This window comes from Drosophila kikkawai, chromosome X (genome assembly GCF_030179895.1).
Source record: "Drosophila kikkawai strain 14028-0561.14 chromosome X, DkikHiC1v2, whole genome shotgun sequence".
Lineage (NCBI taxonomy): Eukaryota > Metazoa > Arthropoda > Insecta > Diptera > Drosophilidae > Drosophila > Drosophila kikkawai.
This window is the reverse complement of record NC_091733.1, coordinates 6135989-6156665: the sequence shown is the minus strand read 5'-3', so window position 1 is coordinate 6156665 and position 20677 is coordinate 6135989. Positions and strand designations below refer to the sequence as shown.

Here is a 20677-nt window from a genome sequence, read left to right as displayed (position 1 = left end):
GAAAGTTTCATTCAGATAGCTTTAAAACTGAGGGACTAGTTTGCGTAGAAACAGACAGACGGACATGGCTAGATCGATTCGGCTGTTGATGCTGATCAAGATTATATATACTTTATAGGGTCGGAAAGGTCTCCTTCACCGCGTTGCAAACTTCTGACTGAAATGATGTATAATACCCTGCAAGGGTATAAATATACAACTTTTATATATTTCCTTTCTTGTTTTCTATTAATTTAACCAGAATGGATCGATTTTTAATAATCCAATTGCAAACTGCAAGAGTATACAAACTTCAGCGTGCCGAAGTTAGCTTCCTTTCTTGTTTTTTTGTATTTACTTGTATTTGTAGTTTTGTTCTTATTAAGGGGAATCCATTAATGGGCAACGTATGCCGCACTATTTTATGGGAATCAACGATTAAAACTACATGATGAAATATAAATAGAGAGCGAATTTACAAAAAAATCAGAAATAATAAAACAAACCATCTGTATTTAACTTTATTCCTTAAATAAAAATGAGGTAAATGATTTCTTAACGAAGAATCAACCACGATTAAAAAACTACGCTACTCCCGCAGTATTTCGTTTGGATATTGCTACCGTTCTCACTTTAACGAGAACCGAAGCCGTGCATGAAGCATGTACTCACCCTGCTCGCAGTTTTGTCGCTTGATAAACTACAGCACTAGAAATAGGATAAAATTAAGTAACGGTAATTAAAAAATGTAGAGCGAGGTGTGAGCATAGCAGTTAACATTGTTTTTCCAGAAACACCGATATGTATTGGCCGATTTAAAAAAAAAACACGATCACAGCTAAAAATTTTAAGTTTTTTAACCGATTAAAATAAAAAATTTTAATAATTAAAATTATATTGTTATGTTCATCATAAATTTGCGAATTTATTGCTCTTTACATTTTAAATATCTATATTTGTATTTAAATAATAACTTTTTAGTTTTCTGCACCTTTTATATTGCATCGGAAATATCACATTATAAAATCAAAAAAAAATATTGATTGACAATTCTAGCACAGCCACTGGAATCCGGAATCCCTAATTCGACATTCCTATAGGAGAACAAATTATTCACATGTTAATTAAATATAGTACGATTTTTCGATTAAATCGATTCTGAAATTATATATCGATGTGCTGCATAATTGAAATAATCTATGTATTAGTCAGCTCCTCCTTGTCGTTAACCATTTTCGATAAATGTACTTATCTGCATTCTAACCCCTCGCTGGATAGCGATATTTCGAACGTTTTAACGATCTTTTGAAATTGAACACCCGTCAAAGAAAACACAAACATTTTAGATATCACTAAAATTTTGCAAACTTTCATTTTATTTCCGTTTTGCTTCCGATGTTTTCTGTACGATAATGCTTGTTCGTTTCCATTTTGCACGCGTGTTTCGAGAACAATTGTTTCTTGCATGAACTATTCACACAGTAAATTTTGTTTTGTTGTACAATGCATAAAAATAGGCTTGTATGTATGTGTATCTAGTATTATTTGCTCATAATTATGCAAATATATAGTTTTATAAGTGTTAAGTATTAAGTAAGCTTGATTTTACTAACTTTAGTGTATTCCCGCCTTCCACCGTCTTGGATCAGAGCGAGATGGATGATATATTTTCATATATAGCACGAGTACGGGTGAGGGAATATTATGAGTGTGTTAAGAGGTCAGGGATGGGGATGGTCAAGGGTGGCTCACTAAAGTTCTAAACCTTCTCGGGGGAAGTAGGTATAGTTAACACACATATGTATGTCCTTCCAACATACATTTATTCCGTATCTATTTTGTACACTTACTAAATATACAAATCAACAAATGCAAAAAAAAAAAACCCGAACTCATTAGGCTTGTAACTCAAAGATCTCTATATATGTACATCGAGTGGGTGGGGCAGGGCCCCAGGAGTGGGAGAGAAAGAGAGGGAGAGAGATTAAGAAAGAGACAGCGAGATGCAGATAGATAGAAAGAAAAAGAAAATAATTCGATTTTTCTTGATTTATTTTTGTATTTTTTTTTTTAGATGCTGCGACACTCGAAGTGCTGGCAAAAATTTAGCCTAGTCGCTATACATATATAGTAGCATATGTTTATATATATATTTATATAACTAGAGGAGGGCGCTAGGCCGCTCAAACTATCAACAAGTTCTCTAACAATAGCTCAAAAAAAGTTACTATCGGTTTAATGAATTAATAATATTAAAGAAACCCAATATAGTAATTTTACATCAATCGATTTGGGATCTGGGGACTGAGAATTGTGTGGGGGAGGGATTTCGTGTGTGCGACTGGGTGTGGGATTGTGGGATGGAGGTGCTGGTGGGTTGGTGAGTGGTTGTTCCGAAAGGGACAATTGGTAAAATGCTTAGACATATAAATAGGTTCTCCTAATGTTAGTATGTAATAATCACATTGACTGCCGCCACTGCATATTCGCTGCCTGGTGCTCCCATCCGCTGCCACTTGTGATGCTCGGTGTGCGTCTGACTACATGTGATGCCACTGCGTCACCGGAACATTGGTGTTGTCATTTAGGCGAGCAATTTCCTCATGCAGGCCATGGCTTAGCCACTGCAGGAAGATCTTGCTGTAGGCCGACTGACAGAGTCTTAGCGGATTGCCGCGTCGGAGACCCTGGTCCGTCTCCCCGTACTCGTCCAAATACGGCGGCTGCACATAGCACCCCTTACCTCGGCCGAGATACACAACCTGGCAGTCGCGGATGCGCAAAAATATGCCCACCTCGGCGCCACAGTCGTGGGCGTGATGGGTGCACGCTCCCACCGTCATCATGCCCAGCTCCGGCTGGCAGCAGTACGACTGGCCGCACAGAATGGCACCGCAAATCAGACACATGGTCGGTGTTTTCATCTCCTCGCGCTCGTTGTTGGGACAGAATATGTCCGACACGCTGTTGATCAGATCGCTGTAGTCGTCGAACAGTGGCTTCAATCGCGGCAGAGGACGCAGACAGGGCACCACCTCCAGGCCAGAGCCGCTTTCTGGCTGGCAGCGATGCGCCACCTCCCTGCTAATGTCGGGGTGCGAGGCAAACGAGTGCATCATCGTGGCGTACACCGTCTCCATATCGAAGTACGCGCCCAGTTGCGACTCCAAGCCCAAGTACTGGCACATCAGCTCGAAGCGATCCGGCTGATCCGTGGGGAACGTGTCCGGATAGTCCACATCGGTGAGGCAGCGATAGAATAGGCTGGAGCACCGCAGGAAGGAGCTCATCTGGCGCTGGACATACTCAAGGAGCAGAGCTAGAGTGTGCTGTTCGCAGGGTATTACCACCGTCTGCTCCTGATTCTGATTCTGCGGCTGTGGCTCCTCCCCTTCTCTATGCTGGCGCTCGTCGTCCAGTTGCTGTTGCTTTCTTCGCTGGAGCACTCTGGCTGGTATATTGTAGCGGCGATAGAATGCCACCATGTTCTCCTGAATCTTGGATGGCAGCATCTCCACGTACGCCAATTGCGAGAGCTCCAAGTGTGGCGTCTCGTCCGCTCGCTTGACCTGCGCCTTCTCAACATCGAAGCAGATGACCGCCTTGGTCAGATTGGCCAGAAACATGGTCTGCAGTATGTAGAAATCGAACATGCTCCCGCTGGGTATGATGGCTTGAGACGCTGTAGAAGACGGAAAGTTTGTAGGCACGTGGGTAAATATTTATCAGGCCCGTTCTAATTTCCACTCGGAAGTGAATTTGGTAACATTTGCGGATTTCCCTTTAACATAAGCGAATTTCCTTGGTGATTTAAAGGAATTTTGTAAAATTTCCCTTAAATTCCCAAATAATTTCAGCTGTCCGCTCTCAACAAAAGGGTTTGCTTTGTCCAAGACTTGCTAATAAAAGGCTGATCAAATGTTGGCCCGCTATAGTCTCAAACTCATAGATAGTAATGAAGTACTAATTGTATTAATAAAATTGAAGGAATAAGCATTTACGACAGGAAATAAACATTTTGAAATATTTTTAATTGCAATCAGCTGTTCTGGTGGCAAAATGCTCGAGAGTAGAGTTGCCGAGATTGTAGGAAAAATTCCTTTCAAATAAAATTTAGTTCAGTTTCTAGATTGTATTGGCGGATTTTCATATACACTTTTTCATATACTTTAAACTAAATGCAGATCTTTTAATTGTAAAACATCATAAAAAGTAATTGTTTGAAATTAATCTTAGATATATGCCTTTTTTGGAATGCTGACAACCCTTAAATGGTCCCTTTCAAATACGATTCAGCGGCGGCGGATTTCCAATAATGTTGAAGGTTAGAATCGAACCGATTTTAAGGTGCAACCACACAATAATTATTTAAAAATCAAGTATATTAGCTTTAGGTAATTCAGGTATGCAATAATGTTCCTAAGACCTCAAAGAATAAAATACAATTAACATTTGCCATTTACATGATCGCATTGTATTTTAAAATAATTAATTTCCGGTTTTGTCAACCTGAATCCGACAGCCAAGTGGCAGTCGGAAAGTTTCCGAGCGGTTTCGCTGGGAAGTTAACAGAGACGTAACAGAGGAAAATACGAATCCGTAAGGATTTTTCGGAAGTGAAAACTAGAACAGGTCAGGGAAACCCGAATCCGAGTAGATCTTGCGGAAGTGGAAACTAGAAACGGCCTGTATGTATTTTGCGAATACTCAACACTCACCCTTTTCGGCGGCCATGAGGTTTAGCACTCCGAACTGCAACTGCACGAGCGTGCGGAAGCAGTCCCACTCCAGCACACTGCTGCCCTTCTGGTTGAAGACGGTGTCCAGCAGACGGGCTGCCCACTCCGCCTGGACGCGCGGCACCGGACGGTGCGAGTCGCATGCGCTGGCAACGGTCGAGGAGAGCGCACAGGCTCTCACCAAGTTGGTGGCACAGCTCTGATGGCGCATCGGCAGCTCGGCCTTGAGCGGCTTTTGAATTTCGAACAGGTAGATCTCCAGGGCCTGCAGCGTGTAGCTGCACGTGTCCCACAGCTGGGCGACCACCTCCAAGCCGGTGGCCTCGACCTCCAGACTATCGAAATTGGTTGACGGTGGCGCAGGAGCCTTGTGGTTAGGCAGCTGACTCTGCATGGCGTTGCGCAGGGCCTTTCTGAAGGAGGCCAAGACGTCTGCATAGTTGTCGGAGAGTTGGGGGGGATCTTGGATCAGCTGGACACTCCGCTCGAACAGGGCCATGTCTCCGACAACGTCGGACTTTCGCAAAATGTTGGCGACGCTTGGCAGCTGCCACGTGAAGGCATTGGCCCCAGCCAGCTCGCCGGCTAGCGTGCGCATAATCTCCACGAAGCTGTCCAACGGCAGACAGCCCTCTGATGCTGGCACCACTGGTGAGAAAGCGGGCAAGGGCTCGCTGACCGGAAGCACAGTGTTGCTTAGGGTCCTGCAATAGGGACAGTGAAACTCTGCGTTGTCCGTGAGGCCGACGGCTACGCGATTGCGCTGTGGACGGCGCAGCTCCTTGACCGCCTCGTTGCTGTAGTACTCTTGCCAGCAGCTGTAGTGCATCACGTGACCGCAGCAGCTCATGTGCAGCGCACTGCGGCCCTGGTGCTGATTCGGAGTGGTGTAGATCACCCGCGAGGTCTGCACGAACGCAAAGCTAACCAAGGGCGGGCCGCTGCGGGTGATGGCACAGTTCTCGAAGCACAGGATGCACTTAAAGGCAGTGTCGCTGACTTGATAGCTCCTGCGATCTGGTCCCAAGCAGGACACGCTCTGCTTCAGAGCCACGGCGCCCTGCTCCTCTTCGTCAGTAGGAATGTCCTCCCATTCCATTACCCCAGTGATTGCTCCCTCTAGATCCCGATCCCGATCCTGATCCTGGCCAGATTCCTTATCACCGGTAGCAGCAAACATTTCGGCATTGCTCTTCATGAATGACTTTTGGGCATTCTTCATCTGGGCCATGATTTTTGCTCGCCGTTCGGCCGCCAAGCGGGCGCGAGCCTCCTTCTCCTGGCGCGCCTGTTCCTCTGAGCTCAACGGTTGCTCGTCCCCCGCGGACTGTTGCAAGCCACTAGGCCCCGCTGCACTTGTGCTTGGCGCCTGTTTGACCTGCAGCTGCTTGTACCGCTTGATGGTCCACAGAACGAAGTCGCGATGGGCCTCCAACTGCGGGGCAGACATTCAAGTCAACAACTCACTCTTCAGTCGCTCTCCTACTTACCCTGGGGCAACGGGCCAGCTCATCCAACTTGTCCAGAATTCCGTACTTTTGGGAGCGTTCGTAGAAGCTAAGGAAGGGATAGTGCTCGCTCAGCTCCTCTTGTATGGCAAACCCCAGCAGGTGAAGGATCTAAAATGCATTGGACAGAAAAAAGTGCACAAAACGTCGTGAAGATCCTGAAGTAAAAAAAAGGAAGGAAAAAAAATGGAATCGGAAAAAACCTTCTGAAGATGGGATTCCGTGAAGGAGCGGCTGTGGGCATCCAAAGCACGATCCATGATCAAGGTGCAGATGCTGAGGAACACATTGCACTGTAGAATGTTGGCCATAGACCTGTGAAGGGTGATAATCAAGTGAGTACGTAGACTGCAAAGACACCTTCTCCCAGGAGACTAGACTCACGTGAACGCTGGCGTCAGCTGGGGCAACATCGGGGGCGGACAGCAGACAAGCTGCTTTTTGGCCTTGCGGCGCTCCCGTTGCAACTCCTCGGCCTTGGACTTGTCTTCTTTAGTGTAGTGATAAAAATACACGTTGAACTCTTCGAACAGATGCTCCTTTAGCTCGTACACGCCCTTGCCATCGACGCCCACCGGCTTCTTGAACGAGGCCACCGTGTTGATCACATCCTCAAAGATGTTGTCACTGTTCCCGCTGTTGCCGTCAGGCAGGGCACGACTCAGCTCCGAGTGGGAGTAGGACTTGGTGCACAGAAGCTGGATGATCTCCTTGCGCAGGCGATCCTCCTCCGTGACAAGAGAGACCCCCGGCATCCACCGCTCGCCGATGATCACGATGAGCAGTTCCAAAAACTCGTCGATCATGGACAACTGTCGCATGAACTCCTCGTCCTCTGTGGCTTCCGCGAGCACCGTCTCGTAGTTCGCCTGCGCCCAGTTGATCAGATTAAACTTGTTCAACACGTGGATCAGGAACTCATTGCTCTCCATAAGCGAGGCGCCAATCTGCAGGCAAACAATGTCCCTATCCAGCATCTCCACGCGGCAGCGCACGTTGCGGTAGAAGTATAGCTGATGCAGCAGGGAGTAGCCATTGCGACGCCACATGCCCGCGGCCACTTGGGCAATCATGGCGTGGGTGCACAGAACGGGCTCGATTATCTCCCTCGGTGTGAGCTTGATGTTCAGCCCCTCGGTCTCCGTCTGCAGGCTGTCGTAGGTCATGTCGTGGGCACCCAAGTGCAGGTAGATCCCCGAATAGAAGCGGGATAGGGGCAGGTGGATGGAAACCGGCTTCGACGAAACATCGTACATCAGGCAGTTGGCCACATGGCCGGCAACACTCTTCGCCTCCGCCTTCTCGCCGCCCACGATGAAACTGTTGCCCACCAGGGCCCGCACCGTCATCTTGTACAGCTTGCGCAACAGCTTGACATCACTGGCCGCCCACTCAATGACCTGGGAGATGGTCGTCGCCAGCTTGATGTGCAGGTTAAAGGCGCACTCCCACTCTGGCTCGTAGTCCATGTGTTGGCCTGTCTGCCTGGTGATCGACTCCATGCCCTGCATCACGTTCAAAACGCGCATCAGAGCACGGCATCCTGTTATTGCGAGAATAGTGTGTCAATTCTGAATCAGCTTCAGCTTATGAAAAAGTAGAGCTCACCTTCGAGAAAGCCGTTCCGCAGGTCATTGTTGAGCACCTCCGGCTTGAGGCTGAGCAGATATCGCAGGTCGTACAGGATGTAGTTGGCCCGCTTGAAGAACGTGAGGCTGGCGGTGTTCTTGCTAAAGTGCAGCGTCCGGTTCTGGATGAACTTCTCGATGGCTACGTGGTAGAACGTGTGCAGTAGCTTGTCGAATATGCCCTCCTGGGCGATCAGGTGATGGGCGATGCTGGGCACCGTGAACAGCTGCACACTAAGCGAGACTATCGAGAAGGCGTGGTCGTGGTCGTCGCTGATAAAGTCTTCCACGATGGTGGCGTAGCGGCGCGAGAACTCCTGGGCCAGCACCATCTTGTTGTCGTACTCCATTAGCATGCCGGAGATGAGGAGGCGGTGCCAGCAGGTGCGCGCCGTCTTCCACAGCTTAACGTCGTACTCGAGGATGTGTCGGATGCAGAACGCCTCCTGCTTGCGCTGCACCAGCCCGGCGAACGTCTTCCGGAAGAGGTAGTGGCACACGAGGAACTCCTGGAACCAGCCAAGCAGCTGCAGAGCAAACTGCTGGCACGCCACCGCCCTGGTGTGCAGCACGGACGTCCGAAGCGACTGGCTGTTGCGCTGATTCAATAGCAAGTTGTTTGACGGTATCATCTGGTTCTCGATGGCAGTCTTGAGGTCGTTGCACTCCTGCAAAAATATTGAAAGTAACATGCCCAAACGGTTCCGATAGACAGTAGCATTACCTTAAAGGTATCGCACTTAACCACCGCTCGACCCTCGCGATCGATTGCTGCTACAATTTCCATGGCATCCTTGTGTCCACACTTGGCAATTTTGGTGAGTGTTTGGATCACTTGGTCGAAGGTGTGCGATTCGTCATTGTAGAGCACCGTGCAGAACTGTGCTCCATCGCCATCCAAGCACTGCAGGCTTGCGTTCGGTTCGATTTCCAAGTAGTTGACGCAGAACGAGAGGATCGCACCAAAGCAGATCACCGCCCGCTCGAGGACCGCTTCAGTAATGATCTTGCTCTCTAGCGGATTCTTTCGATTGGCCTAAAATATACGTGCGATACAACTTTTCGTTATTAAAGTACCTTATGTACATATTTTTCAGCAATATGAAAACGGAACAGACCCTTTGTATCTTCTAAATTCTTCTAATTTAAATTTCTTTATTGTATGCCGTGTTAATTCCGTCCGATGATATCGACGCATTTTCGCGAAAGTATCGTATGTCGAAAAATCCAATTTTACAGGAGAAGCTTTTTTGTGCTTTAATCTCTTAGGAAGCACTATAGAAAAGACAAAATTGAAACTTAATTTTTATCGAAACTATAAGGTTTTCAGTTATAATATTTCACAGGGTAGTGAGACATTAGGTACCTAACAATTTTGCATTAAAATCTCAATTTCGAAAAAAAGCGACATACGATACTTCCGCGAAAATGCGTCGATATGTGGAATATGTAGAACTGCAACTGTAAATTCCTATTCCCGAGGCGTTAACTACGCCCCACACCATGAAACCTCCACCAAGCATCTTATTCCTATGTTATTCCTATGGAAAATCACGGTGGTGGGAAGTTGAAATTTGGCCCTTGTCGAGTGTAGTATGCATCGTTTGTAGGAAAACATCATATCTGGACAAATTATGCCCCGTTACGAGCTAGATCTTCAAACAGGACAAGCGTACGGCGCAGATCATGAGGGATTCGCTGGTGTATTATGGTCCCCGGCAATTATTTTTATACCCTTGCAGGGTATTATAATTTCAGTCAGAAGTTTGCAACGCAGTGAAGAAGACGTTTCCGACCCTATAAAGTATATATATTCTTGATCAGCATCAACAGCCGAGTCGATCTAGCCATGTCCGTCTGTCCGTCCGTCTGTCTGTCCGTCTGTCCGTTTCTACGCAAACTAGTCTCTCAGTTTTAAAGTTATCTGAATGAAACTTTGCATATAGTCTTGTATATACTCTCACTGCTATATATATCGGAACGGGCCGGATCGGACGACTATATCATATAGCTGTTATTCCATCATTTTTGAGAAATAGCCATTTAATATCATTCCAGAATTTTGATTAAAATTTTATAGTCCACCGAACTATATCTTATAGCTGCCATAGGAACGATCGGGAAATTAATCGAAAAAAAATGATAACTTCGTTGTTTTTCAGCGTATTTTAATCTACTTTGAGACATGAGCTTCTGGTATTATTTCAGAATTTTGGTATAAATTTTATGAAAATCGGACGACTATATCTTATAGCAGCCATAGGAACGATAGGGAAAGTAATAGAAAAAATTATAACTTCGTTGTTTTTCAACGTATTTTCATCTACTTTGAGACATGAGCTTTCAGTATTATTTCAGAATTTTGATAACAATATTATGAAAATCGGACAACTATATCATATAGCTGCAATAGAAGCGTTCCGTAGATGTAGAGAAATTGTAAAGCTGGGAATGTAAAACTGTAACTGTCAAACTGTATACATAATAAGTATAGGAAAAATGTTATGTAACTCTGTTTAGTGTCTGTTTTCGGCATTATAATTTATAATATATATATATAAACCAATCAGCAAGGGTATACAAACTTCGGCGTGCCGAAGTTAGCTTCCTTTCTTGTTTAGTTTAGGACTTAGGACCTAAAAATTATAAAGTATATTGGGAAAAATTTTGAGCAGAAAGGTCGAAAACACGCAATAAGTAGTGCTCCTATCGTTAAATAGTGGATACAAAAGGAGTGGGCTAAAATAAGGAAGAGGAAGGAGGATAAGTGGGTGGCTTCGATGCCACTAACTACAAGCAGTTATTGATGTCCATGGTAACCCAAAAAATTATTAATATTTATTTCCTTATATCAATATTATATCATAAAAGTGCATAGTAAGCAATCGTACGTACACTTTTGTCACTGTCGTTTTTTTCGTTTTTTGCTTATAACTTTAGAAGTTAATGTTGAATTCAAATGAAATTTTAGTTGTTGTATAGTAATAACATTTAAAACTAGACTGCATCATTACATTTCTTGTCAAATCTGTAGGAGTGGGTAAAACCCAAAAAAAGGGGTCGTACGTAGACTTTTGTCCATGACTGTATGTAACAGACGATCCCTATAAAGTATACATCAAATTATATGTACATATCGCCGCATTTCCGCGAAAGTATCGTATGTCGCTTTTTTTCGAAATTGAGATTTTAATGCAAAATTCTTAGGCACCTAATGTCTCACTACCCTGTGAAATATTATAACTGAAACCCCTATAGATCCGTTAAAAATTAAGTTTCAATTTTATCATTTGTTCAGTGCTTCCTAAGAGATTAAATAAAAAAAAAGCTTCTCCTGTAAAATTGGATTTTTCGACATACGATACTTTCGCGGAAATGCGTCGATTTAGCCTTGCTCGTCTGTTAGTCAATATGAAACAACCGACCTCAGAGAAAAACGGTAGACAATCTTAAATTAGATAGTATTATGCGTCCATCACCGCCTAAATAAAAATATATACCCAACATATTTAAAATTGCACTAGGCACTGGGTGGGCGTGAGCTTTTTTGTTGTAAGGTCTCAGGGCCACAACTTGTACATACATATAAACGAAACTTCACGTCGAACCGGGGCACTATGGTCCAGTCGACCACTTTGTTTGGCCAAAACCTATTTTTTGAAAGTTTACCAAATAAAGTTATTTTGGTCTCTATTAATTAGAAATAGAGTGACCATCAACGTGCCATTCTCGAAATCTTCCCAGGTGGCGCCACTCTCGCACAAGAGTCTTCCAAAGATAGCTGATTGCACACGAGCGAACGGCAACACTTAAAGTGCGAAAATTAATACAATTCTTAAATTAGGAAAAGTCATGGAAAAAACAAGAATTGTTAAATTTTTTAACTTGAATTTGAATCAGTGGGATATGTACTACATATTTTATATAGTAAAATGTTTTAAGTCGTTGTGATGTCTTTTTAATTTGGTGTTAAAGTCTATCGTCTAAAATATTAAAATTTTATTTTAAATGTAATTTTCAAAAAGGTATATAAAAGTGAGTCCAGCCTAGTCCAACCTTGAAACCAATGGTGTGTTGTAGAGTAATTAATTCTTGTTTAATTGCATATAGTGAGAAATGCCACATTTGACCACATTTCTTTAAATTTGCAATAAAAGATGCCTATATTTTGTATGAAAATGCCAATTAAAACGCTGAAGTAACGTCTTTATACTCATGCAAACTAATAAATATCCAACAAAATGTTTCAAATATAGTTATTCTAATAAAATACAATAAAAAAAATATATTGAATCGTAGAAAGTTTTTATAACCCACTTTTCATGCAATTATAAGGAAAAACAGGACTCTTTTCCGATTCTTTCTATGTAAAATATAGGAACTCGTCATCCGACTCCTATAAAATTTTTAATATGTAGTTAAAATGACTTAATCTTGAAGTAAACGAAGTTTTATGAATTTATCTTAAAAATTTCTAAGTCGTTCCTATGAAAGCTATAGGATATATGTAGTTTCCTGATCCGGATAATTTTGATCCAGTATCATCCTATAAGTATAATTTTACGATTGGTAAAGTTTCAAGTTGATATCTCTTAAATTGACGAAGTTATTAAATTTGGCCAAAAAAAGTGGTCGGCTGGACCATAGTGCGGGGCTTTAATAAATTTATTTGTAAATGTATATTAAGTACTCCTTGCGAGCACGTGCGAGCTAGGGGTTAGGTCACCCAAGCAAGCGCATTATAGTTTTAGATTTTTACGCTCTTAACTTTGTGAGAGCGAAGGAAGCGCGATTGTCGTTGCCATCAAAAAGTAGCCTCATATGCAAATCGAATGTATCGCCGTTACACATCTTAATAAATCTAATACCTGTGGTTGGGTGTTATGCTCGGAAACGCACTAAATGGGTTTAGATTAAATTTATAGTTTAGGACGGAAATCTACATTCAAGGTTTTATTTTTTTATTTAAGACCTGTATAAATAATGTATATACTATATGTCATTCAATGTTATACAGTAGCGCAACACTAAAACTTAAATAGGATCTATGATTTCTACACGGTCAGACAGACCTATCCTTTTTTTCATACTCCCTGACGATAACATACTCTAACCAGAATTCAACAGACATTATTGTATAAAAAAAAACAGCTTGTTGGCCTTAGTTTTGCCTTGCATGTAAGCAATTACGTCTTTAGATGTTTGAGCAAGGGAGTTTTCGAAACGTGGTTCTGTAGGCGAACAAAACGGACAGCACTAGGCAATACGGTTTACACGGGGCACATTTGGATAACGAATACTTGTTTTTTTTTGGCTATTAAAATGATAGTCCAGTGTAGAAACCACATTAGTAGAGTTTGGGTTTGCTGCATTAGCAATGCCCTTGGCGTGAACTGCAACCCGTATTCTGTTCTGCTCTCATACGGAAATACGGGCCCCAGCCCACGGTTCAATGGTGTACTAACCAGATGCAGCTGACAGTAGTGATCCTTTTTCCAAGCTTCGTCGTCGCCACAGTCGCAGCAGCCACCGCCGCCCGAGGTGGACATCTTGTATTTGTGGAAACGGTGTGCAGACCGCTTAAAGCAGTTAACGCAAAGCACGCAGGTGGGATCGACGCCGCACTCGCGGCAACTGTAGGTGGGCTCCCCGTTTTTGAAGACCTTGCCGCAGACAGTGGCCGTGTTTCCTTCCAGTCGGAGCTTTTCCAGAGCAGAGACGGGATTGTCACCCATTATAAACTCTACCACCACATCAATTATCTCCTCCTTGGCCAGTGCCTCCTTAAACATGCATTTGACTGAAAGAGAGGTGGGTCAGTTGAACTCAATTTATGTTTAAACATTATGAAGTCGAATCAGTCGAACGTTCTCTACTGGGCGAAATACTAATTTGAAATGTGGTCGCTGCAATGATCTATCCAGACTTACTGGAACCACGAAATAGCTGCCCGCCCATCATGCCGATCGTCCTCAGGACCGCAACACTCCAGCTCGTGCCTGGATCATTGTCATCGTGGAAAAAACACTCAAGCCTTCGACGACCCACAGCAGTAGGATTCACTGCTCCTCCTTTTGTTAATGGATTAGGTTATGGTTAATGTGGGAGTATTAGAGTGGGTGCTAGATGAGTGATGGCGATGGTAGATGGTATATGACTAGGTATGCCGCCCAAAAACCCGACCTAAAGGTCTCATCTTCTCTTTTGCCAGTCTGTCATCCCATGACAGTGATTCGAACTTTATACTTACGAGTTAGCGCATTTGTATCTGAAATAAAAATAAAAAAAAGTATTAATTATATATGCTGCAGTAGTCTTATCTTGCGAAAAGTAGTGAATTTGCCAATACGTGTATTGTTTTCAGGATTGATTAAAATCAAATGACCGAATGCGATGGCTGTATATTTATTTTAATTATATAATACTAATACTAATGAGACTATCTGCAAAGTTTCATTGAGATAGCTCCAAAACTGAGAGCCTAAACGACTAGACTAGACTAGACGGAGGAGGCACACAGTCGAAAGTAAAGGCTAATATGGTATGCTCTTTAAGTTAACTTAATGAATACAGAACATAGTGAAAAATATGGTGGAAAAAATGTCACGTGCAACATGTGAAATGCACAAGAAGCGGACATTAACGCATGACATTTTAAAATTTGTTTTATTAAAATAATCCCTGGCGTGTTGCTCAAAAATCAGTGTTACTTCGTTTTTGTAGTGTTCTTGAATGGGAGAAAATGTTTAAATTCAACACTTGGACAAATTATAGTCCAAGGCAAAAGCTAAAACAAGCGTATAAAAAATGTAAAATACGTTTTTTTACTTTGTATGCGTACGAATACCCATAAATAAAATACCCATAAATAAAAACTGCAAACTTTTTCAGATTTTTCAAGTCTCTAATACAAATTAAGTTGATTATGATTACGACAGCTATATGCTTAATTCAATTTTTATATCATTATAAAATTAATTGTATTACATTTACCTAAACATTTTATACAGTGTGGGCGGTTCCGGAAAAATATTAAAAGCAACCAAAAAACTTGCGTTTGGAGCGTAATTATAATTTTTCAGTGAAACGTATGCATTGGAATACATACGAAAAAAAAATATTTTATTATTAACAAGAAAGGAAGCTAACTTCGGCACACCGAAGTTTGTAAACCCTTGCAGATTGGTTTTGATATTTATATTATAAATTATAATGCTGAAAACACACACAAAACAGAGTTTCATTTCATTTTACCTATACTTATTATGTTTACAGTTTGACAGTTACAGTTTTACATTCCCAGTTTTACATATTGTATACATTTACCGATCGCTTCTATGGCAGCTATATGATATAGTTGTCCGATTTTCATAAAATTTTTACCAAAATTCTGAAATAATAAAAGAAACTCATATCTTAAAGTAGATAAGAATATGTTGAAAAACAACGAAGTTATAATTTTTTTCCTATTCATTTTCCAATCGTTCCTGTGGCAGCTATAAGATATAGTCGTCCGATTTTCATGAAATTTTTATCGAAATTCTGAAATAATATAAAATAGCCATATCTGTTGAAAAACAGGCAAGTTATAATTTTTTTTCTAAAAATTTATCGATCATTTGTATGGGAGCTATATGATATAGTCGCCCGATCCGGCCCGTTCCGACATATATAGCAGTGAGAGCAGTAAAAGACTATATGCTAAGTTTAATTCAGATAGCTTTAAAACTGAAGGACTAGTTTGCGTAGAAACGGACAGACGGACGGACGGACAGACGGACAGACGGACCGACAGACGGACATGGCTAGATCGACTCGGCTGTTGATGCTGATCAAGGATATATATACTTTATAGGGTCGGAAAGGTCTCCTTCACTGCGTTGCAAACTTCTGACTGAAATTATAATACCCTGCAAGGGTATAAAAATACTGAATTAGGGTTCCAACTTTATAAAATTGTTATAAACTTATCTGCGCAAAACAGAATTCATAATTATTTGATGAATTTCGTAACGGCAATCCCATTGATTAAATAAATTCTAGGTAACTTAGTCTCTTATGATAGAGAGTTTAATAATAAAATCACTGACTCATACGGATGGCATTTTTGTAGTTTGTATACTATTTTTCATTGCCGCTTTGGACCCTTGAGTAGTTGTATCACGGTTATAGCCGGTTTAAAATGTCATTAAAATGGTTAGAACTATCGGACCGCATGACGGTTATGCTGAGCATCATGATCGTGATTGCCACCAACAAAATTAATATGTACTATTCACGTAAATTTGTAAATTAATGTTGGCCCACAGAAGAAACCTTTTAACTGAATCATATAAGCGAACTCTACATGTAAGCGAACTTCAATTTCAAATGCAAAAGTCAAATTACAATAAATGGAGTTCAAGGCCGATATTATCGCTGAACTTTGGGAAAAACGGTTAGGAGCGAGCGAGGGCGAGAAAGAGAGCAAGCATTTTTATTTTATAATCTTTTATCAGCGCAAATCTGACGTTGCTTCAAGGGCTATCAATAAAAACAAGTAAGGATACTAGCTTTGGAATATAATCAATCCATTTTCGTCAAATGAGTAGAAAAACTGACAAAAGCTTTTTAAAATATGTACAGAGGTAGTCTGCACACAACGTATTAATTGTTCACATTCCAACATCTTTTATTTGTTATTCTTGTTGTTGTTGAGAATATTCCCAAAAAAGAATGCGTTAGTTCATGGGGCAATTTTAAAAGCAAAAGAGTATAAACATGTAAGTATTTACGTAAAAAAAATAACCTTATATTGCAAAACGAATGTATGGCCGTTACTCATCTTATAATTCTATTGTTTTTGGTTTTACCCTCTCAGCTTTACAATTTTTTCTACACCTGCTGATCATTTCTATGATAGCTATATTGTCAGATTGTCATGATATTAAAACAGAAATTCTAAAATAATACTAAATGACTATCAGGTCGGCTCCGGTTATCGTTTTCCTAAAAATTTTGTGATTTCGATTTTGACATCGTAAAATCGGTGATTCCCTTTTCTATTTCGTATGATTTTTGAGATTTGTAAAAAGGGCACCTTTGTCTGGCCGGAATGAAAATGAATAAAACTTTGTATATAGTCTTCTGGATACTCTCAATGCTATATATGCCGAAACGGACTGGAGTTGTCGATTCGACAAATTTTTAGAATAAAAATTATAGCTCGGCTGTTTTTCATCATATTTTCATATTTGAGATTTGATAGTTTTTTATTATTTCAGAATTTCGGTTTTAATTTTATAAAAATCGGACGACTATATCTTATAGCTGCCATAGGAACGATCGGGAAATTAATAGACAACAATTATAGCTTTGTAGTTTTTCAACGTATTTTCATCTACTCTTTTTATTATTTTAGAATTTTGGTATAAATTTGATGAGAATCGGCTAAACTGCAAGGGTATACAAACTTCTGCGCGCCGAATTTGGCTCCTTTCTTAGTTATATCAAATCAGATCTTAATTACTAAAGGGAAAAAATAGTTTACCACAAGATCATTCTGGCACGCAGTTATTTTATGAAATATAAAAAATTCATTAATAAGATTAAAGGACGGCCAAAAATGTTCTTTATATGTAATGCTATTTAATTTAATAACTTAAATGGTAAAAATTCACCAAATAAGTACATAATTGAGACCACCGGAACTAAAGCTGTGAAAAATGTAGCAGCAATATCTGCCTCCTCCTGGCTTCGAATAAAAAAGCCTTTTCTTAACGTTGTTTACTTTGACAAAAAAAAGTCAGCTATTTGAGCAGTAAGAAACGACGAGAAAACTAAACATTCCGATAGCAAAAATTAAATTAAATTATGAACCGGAGCAGGTAAAAAGTAAACAGAATGATTTCGCCCAAATCGAAAACGAGAAAAAAAAAACGATAACTAGAGCAGACCAGTATATCTCAAGCCGATGAAAAATATTTGAAAAGTTATCAGGCCTGTTCTAGTTTCCACTTCAGCAAAATTTATTCGGCTTCGGATTTCCCTGACCTGTTTTAGTGTTCACTTCCGAAAAAATCTTACGGATTCGTAATTCCCTCGTTCGTTACAAAAACGTTTTTGTAAAATTGTAACGCTAAAAATCTTTGAATTGGGACGGGCAAAACAGCTGACATCCGCATGAGTTTTCCAATACTCTATATCGAACATTTCAAATTTTTCTAGTTTAACATTTAACGTCCAAGAATGCTTGTACCTTTAGTTTTATGTAATGAACTAGGAACTTTGGTTAGAGCGGGCCCCCTATTAACAAAACTCAGGCAAAATAAACGCGTTTGTCTATATCGGGCAGCTGATATTCATTCGGGAAAAAGGGACCAAGGGTAAATTTAACAAAAAGTCCCTAAATCAACAAGGGAAATTCGCTTATGTTAAAGGGAAATCCGCAAATGTTATCAAATTCACTTCCGAGTGGAAACTAGAACAGGCCTGTATATTTTTATTCTTAAAATTTCTCGATCATTCCTATCGCAGCTATGTAAATACATATATGACAGTCGTCTGATCCAGCCTGCACCAACTTAACATACAATATAAACTAGTCAGAGTAGGCAGAAAACTACCTGCAAAGATTTATTCAGATAGCTTTAAAACTGAGAGACTAGTTTGCATAGAAATGGACAGACGAACATGTCTAGATCTACCCGGCAGACATGGCTCTACGGACATGGCTAGATCGACTCGGCTGTTGATGCTGATCAAGAATATATATACTTTATAGGGTCGGAAATGTCTCCTTCACTGCGTTGCAAACTTCTGACTGAAATTATAATACCCTGCAAGGGTATAAAAAACGTAAATTCCTCGTCAACTAATTCATTTTAATTTTTTTTTTTGGTGTTTTGGTGTTGTTAAACAGCCTAAACAGTTGATAAAATATTTATTTTACTCCCATATCAGCTCTAATCGGATTTTGGATGCAGATGTACATACAATGCTCTGTGGAATCACGAGTTTCACTTCTGCGAAAAATTCCATCTGTTTCACGCTGGTGCACTGAGTGGGAAGACAGTCTTTTCGTCTTTTAATGGGTCAAAGTAACAGAAATTCTAAGGAAAGGAAATCAATCCGAAAACTTCGTCACTAAGTACGCGATCGTTACCGATAGTCAGTAAGTGCTCAGAGAAATTTAGTATCATATCAGCAATCCAACTCCCATGTTTGTTGTCAGCTGAAGTTTCGTCACATTGCACATAGATTCGATTATTTGAGGCGTTTATTTCGTCTGCAGCATTGGCCTTGGTATTAGTAGAAGTGTTTGGCACAAATCCCTAGACAGTCAAATCAACGCGCCTTCAAAACATTCCGGGATTTCTTGAACACGAATTTGATGTAAAACCCTTAAGAAATATTATCCTTGTATTTGTGCTACAGGATAGATGGGTTTGATGAGTAGCAAAATGATAGCAAATAACTTGCGTGTCTGACTTGGAGATGCCGAAATAGTCGCTTCAACGATTACACAGGCCGAGAAAATTTAAAGTTTCGCAGAATCAAGAACCAGTTATAGGGGAGAGTGGGGTTAGGTGAACCATGGGGATAGATGAACCACTACAAATATTTCACTTTCTGTCATGATTTTGTGCGCCATCGATATGTGTGTTACTTACTTATTCGATATCCTAACCTCACACCCACGCACAGTCGCGTCAAACGATTGTTGTCGTTTTTATCGCTAATCGAAGTTTGTATTCGCCGTTTGCAGCTTCAATTGTGACCTAACGTTTTCTTGAAAAAATTTTATCGTGCTTCGCCAGTGGCATTAAACTTCATAAAATTGTATTTTATCGTAAGAGGACGCAAATTATGATATTTCCACGGATAGCTCACGCAGTTTAAATATTTCATGTTTTCTTTAAATCACTTCTAATTGGCTAATTACTTGTGAGGATACATGAACCAGTACTTGTGGGGATACATGAACCACCTTTCCAAATTGGATTTTCAAAATTTTCCATCGCAGGCTGCCAAAATGGTGAGAAACTACAAACAAAATATCAAATCAAGTTTTGAAAAGAGTGGAATTTTTCCCTTCAACCCACAAAAGTTTTCTGCATCTGACTTTCTTGGGAGTGCTTACACTAACAGAGACATGAAACACAGAAAACACTCACAATCAAAATTCTCAACAAATGGCAATCGTACAAGATGAAAATGTGCTCCTGAACACTCCTGCGAGGAACAATAACTCAGTCGAGTCCGCAATGTCTCCCAATTTTGACCTGGATGATGTTCCTTTGGCGATCAGAATGCGTGGGTTCTTGCCAGGAAAATCGCCAGAGGACTTACGAGGGTACCCAAAGGCTAAACCACGAAAACAGTCGACTCGGGGAAGAAAACGAGGAAGGAGTATCATTGCTACAGACTCACCGCAGAAAAATTGATCGCGGAAAAACACAATCAGAAAACTCAAGAAAAACTTTGAAAAAAGAAAGAATAAAAACAAAAATAAGAATAAATAGCAATATTGTAATGTTTTATTTCATGCTGTAAAGGTGCAATGTTTATATTCGAAAAGAAAGAAGGCATGCACAAAGAAAAAAATTACACTTTTTTTATACAATTGTAGTTTTTGTGTTATCCTGATAGGTGGTTCAACTATCCCCATAGGGTGGTTCACGTATCCCCACGGGTGGGGATCAGAGAGCGGCAGCAAACCACCGGATCAACCGGACCACCGGATAAACACCGAGTATTTTTGACACCCGAGTTATTTTTCGGCAACGAGAATAGGGTGCGTGTAAACACTCGACAATAATTCTCGTATATTTGTGCACACAAG

At 40.9% G+C, this 20677-nt stretch overlaps 1 protein-coding gene across 6 annotated transcripts in view; it reads right to left on the bottom strand.

Moving 5' to 3' along the window:
* Positions 1–1319: 1319 nt before the first annotated feature.
* Positions 1320–20677, bottom strand: part of Ubr1 (Ubr1 ubiquitin ligase) — a 30002-nt gene continuing 10644 nt past the window's right edge. For 5 of the 6 annotated variants that reach the window (XM_017178126.2, XM_017178128.3, XM_017178127.3 and 2 more), the window contains exons 3-12: positions 14105–14122; positions 13785–13925; positions 13320–13654; positions 8579–8890; positions 7835–8522; positions 6611–7769; positions 6430–6541; positions 6209–6337; positions 4698–6153; positions 1320–3661 (exon numbers count right to left, since the gene is read on the bottom strand). In XM_017178126.2, the coding sequence (XP_017033615.1) occupies positions 2520–3661; positions 4698–6153; positions 6209–6337; positions 6430–6541; positions 6611–7769; positions 7835–8522; positions 8579–8890; positions 13320–13654; positions 13785–13925; positions 14105–14122 (5492 nt within the window). In that variant the 3' untranslated portion in view covers positions 1320–2519. The remainder of the gene's footprint in view (positions 3662–4697; positions 6154–6208; positions 6338–6429; positions 6542–6610; positions 7770–7834; positions 8523–8578; positions 8891–13319; positions 13655–13784; positions 13926–14104; positions 14123–20677) is intronic. The other variant, XM_017178130.2, reaches the window with a different exon arrangement.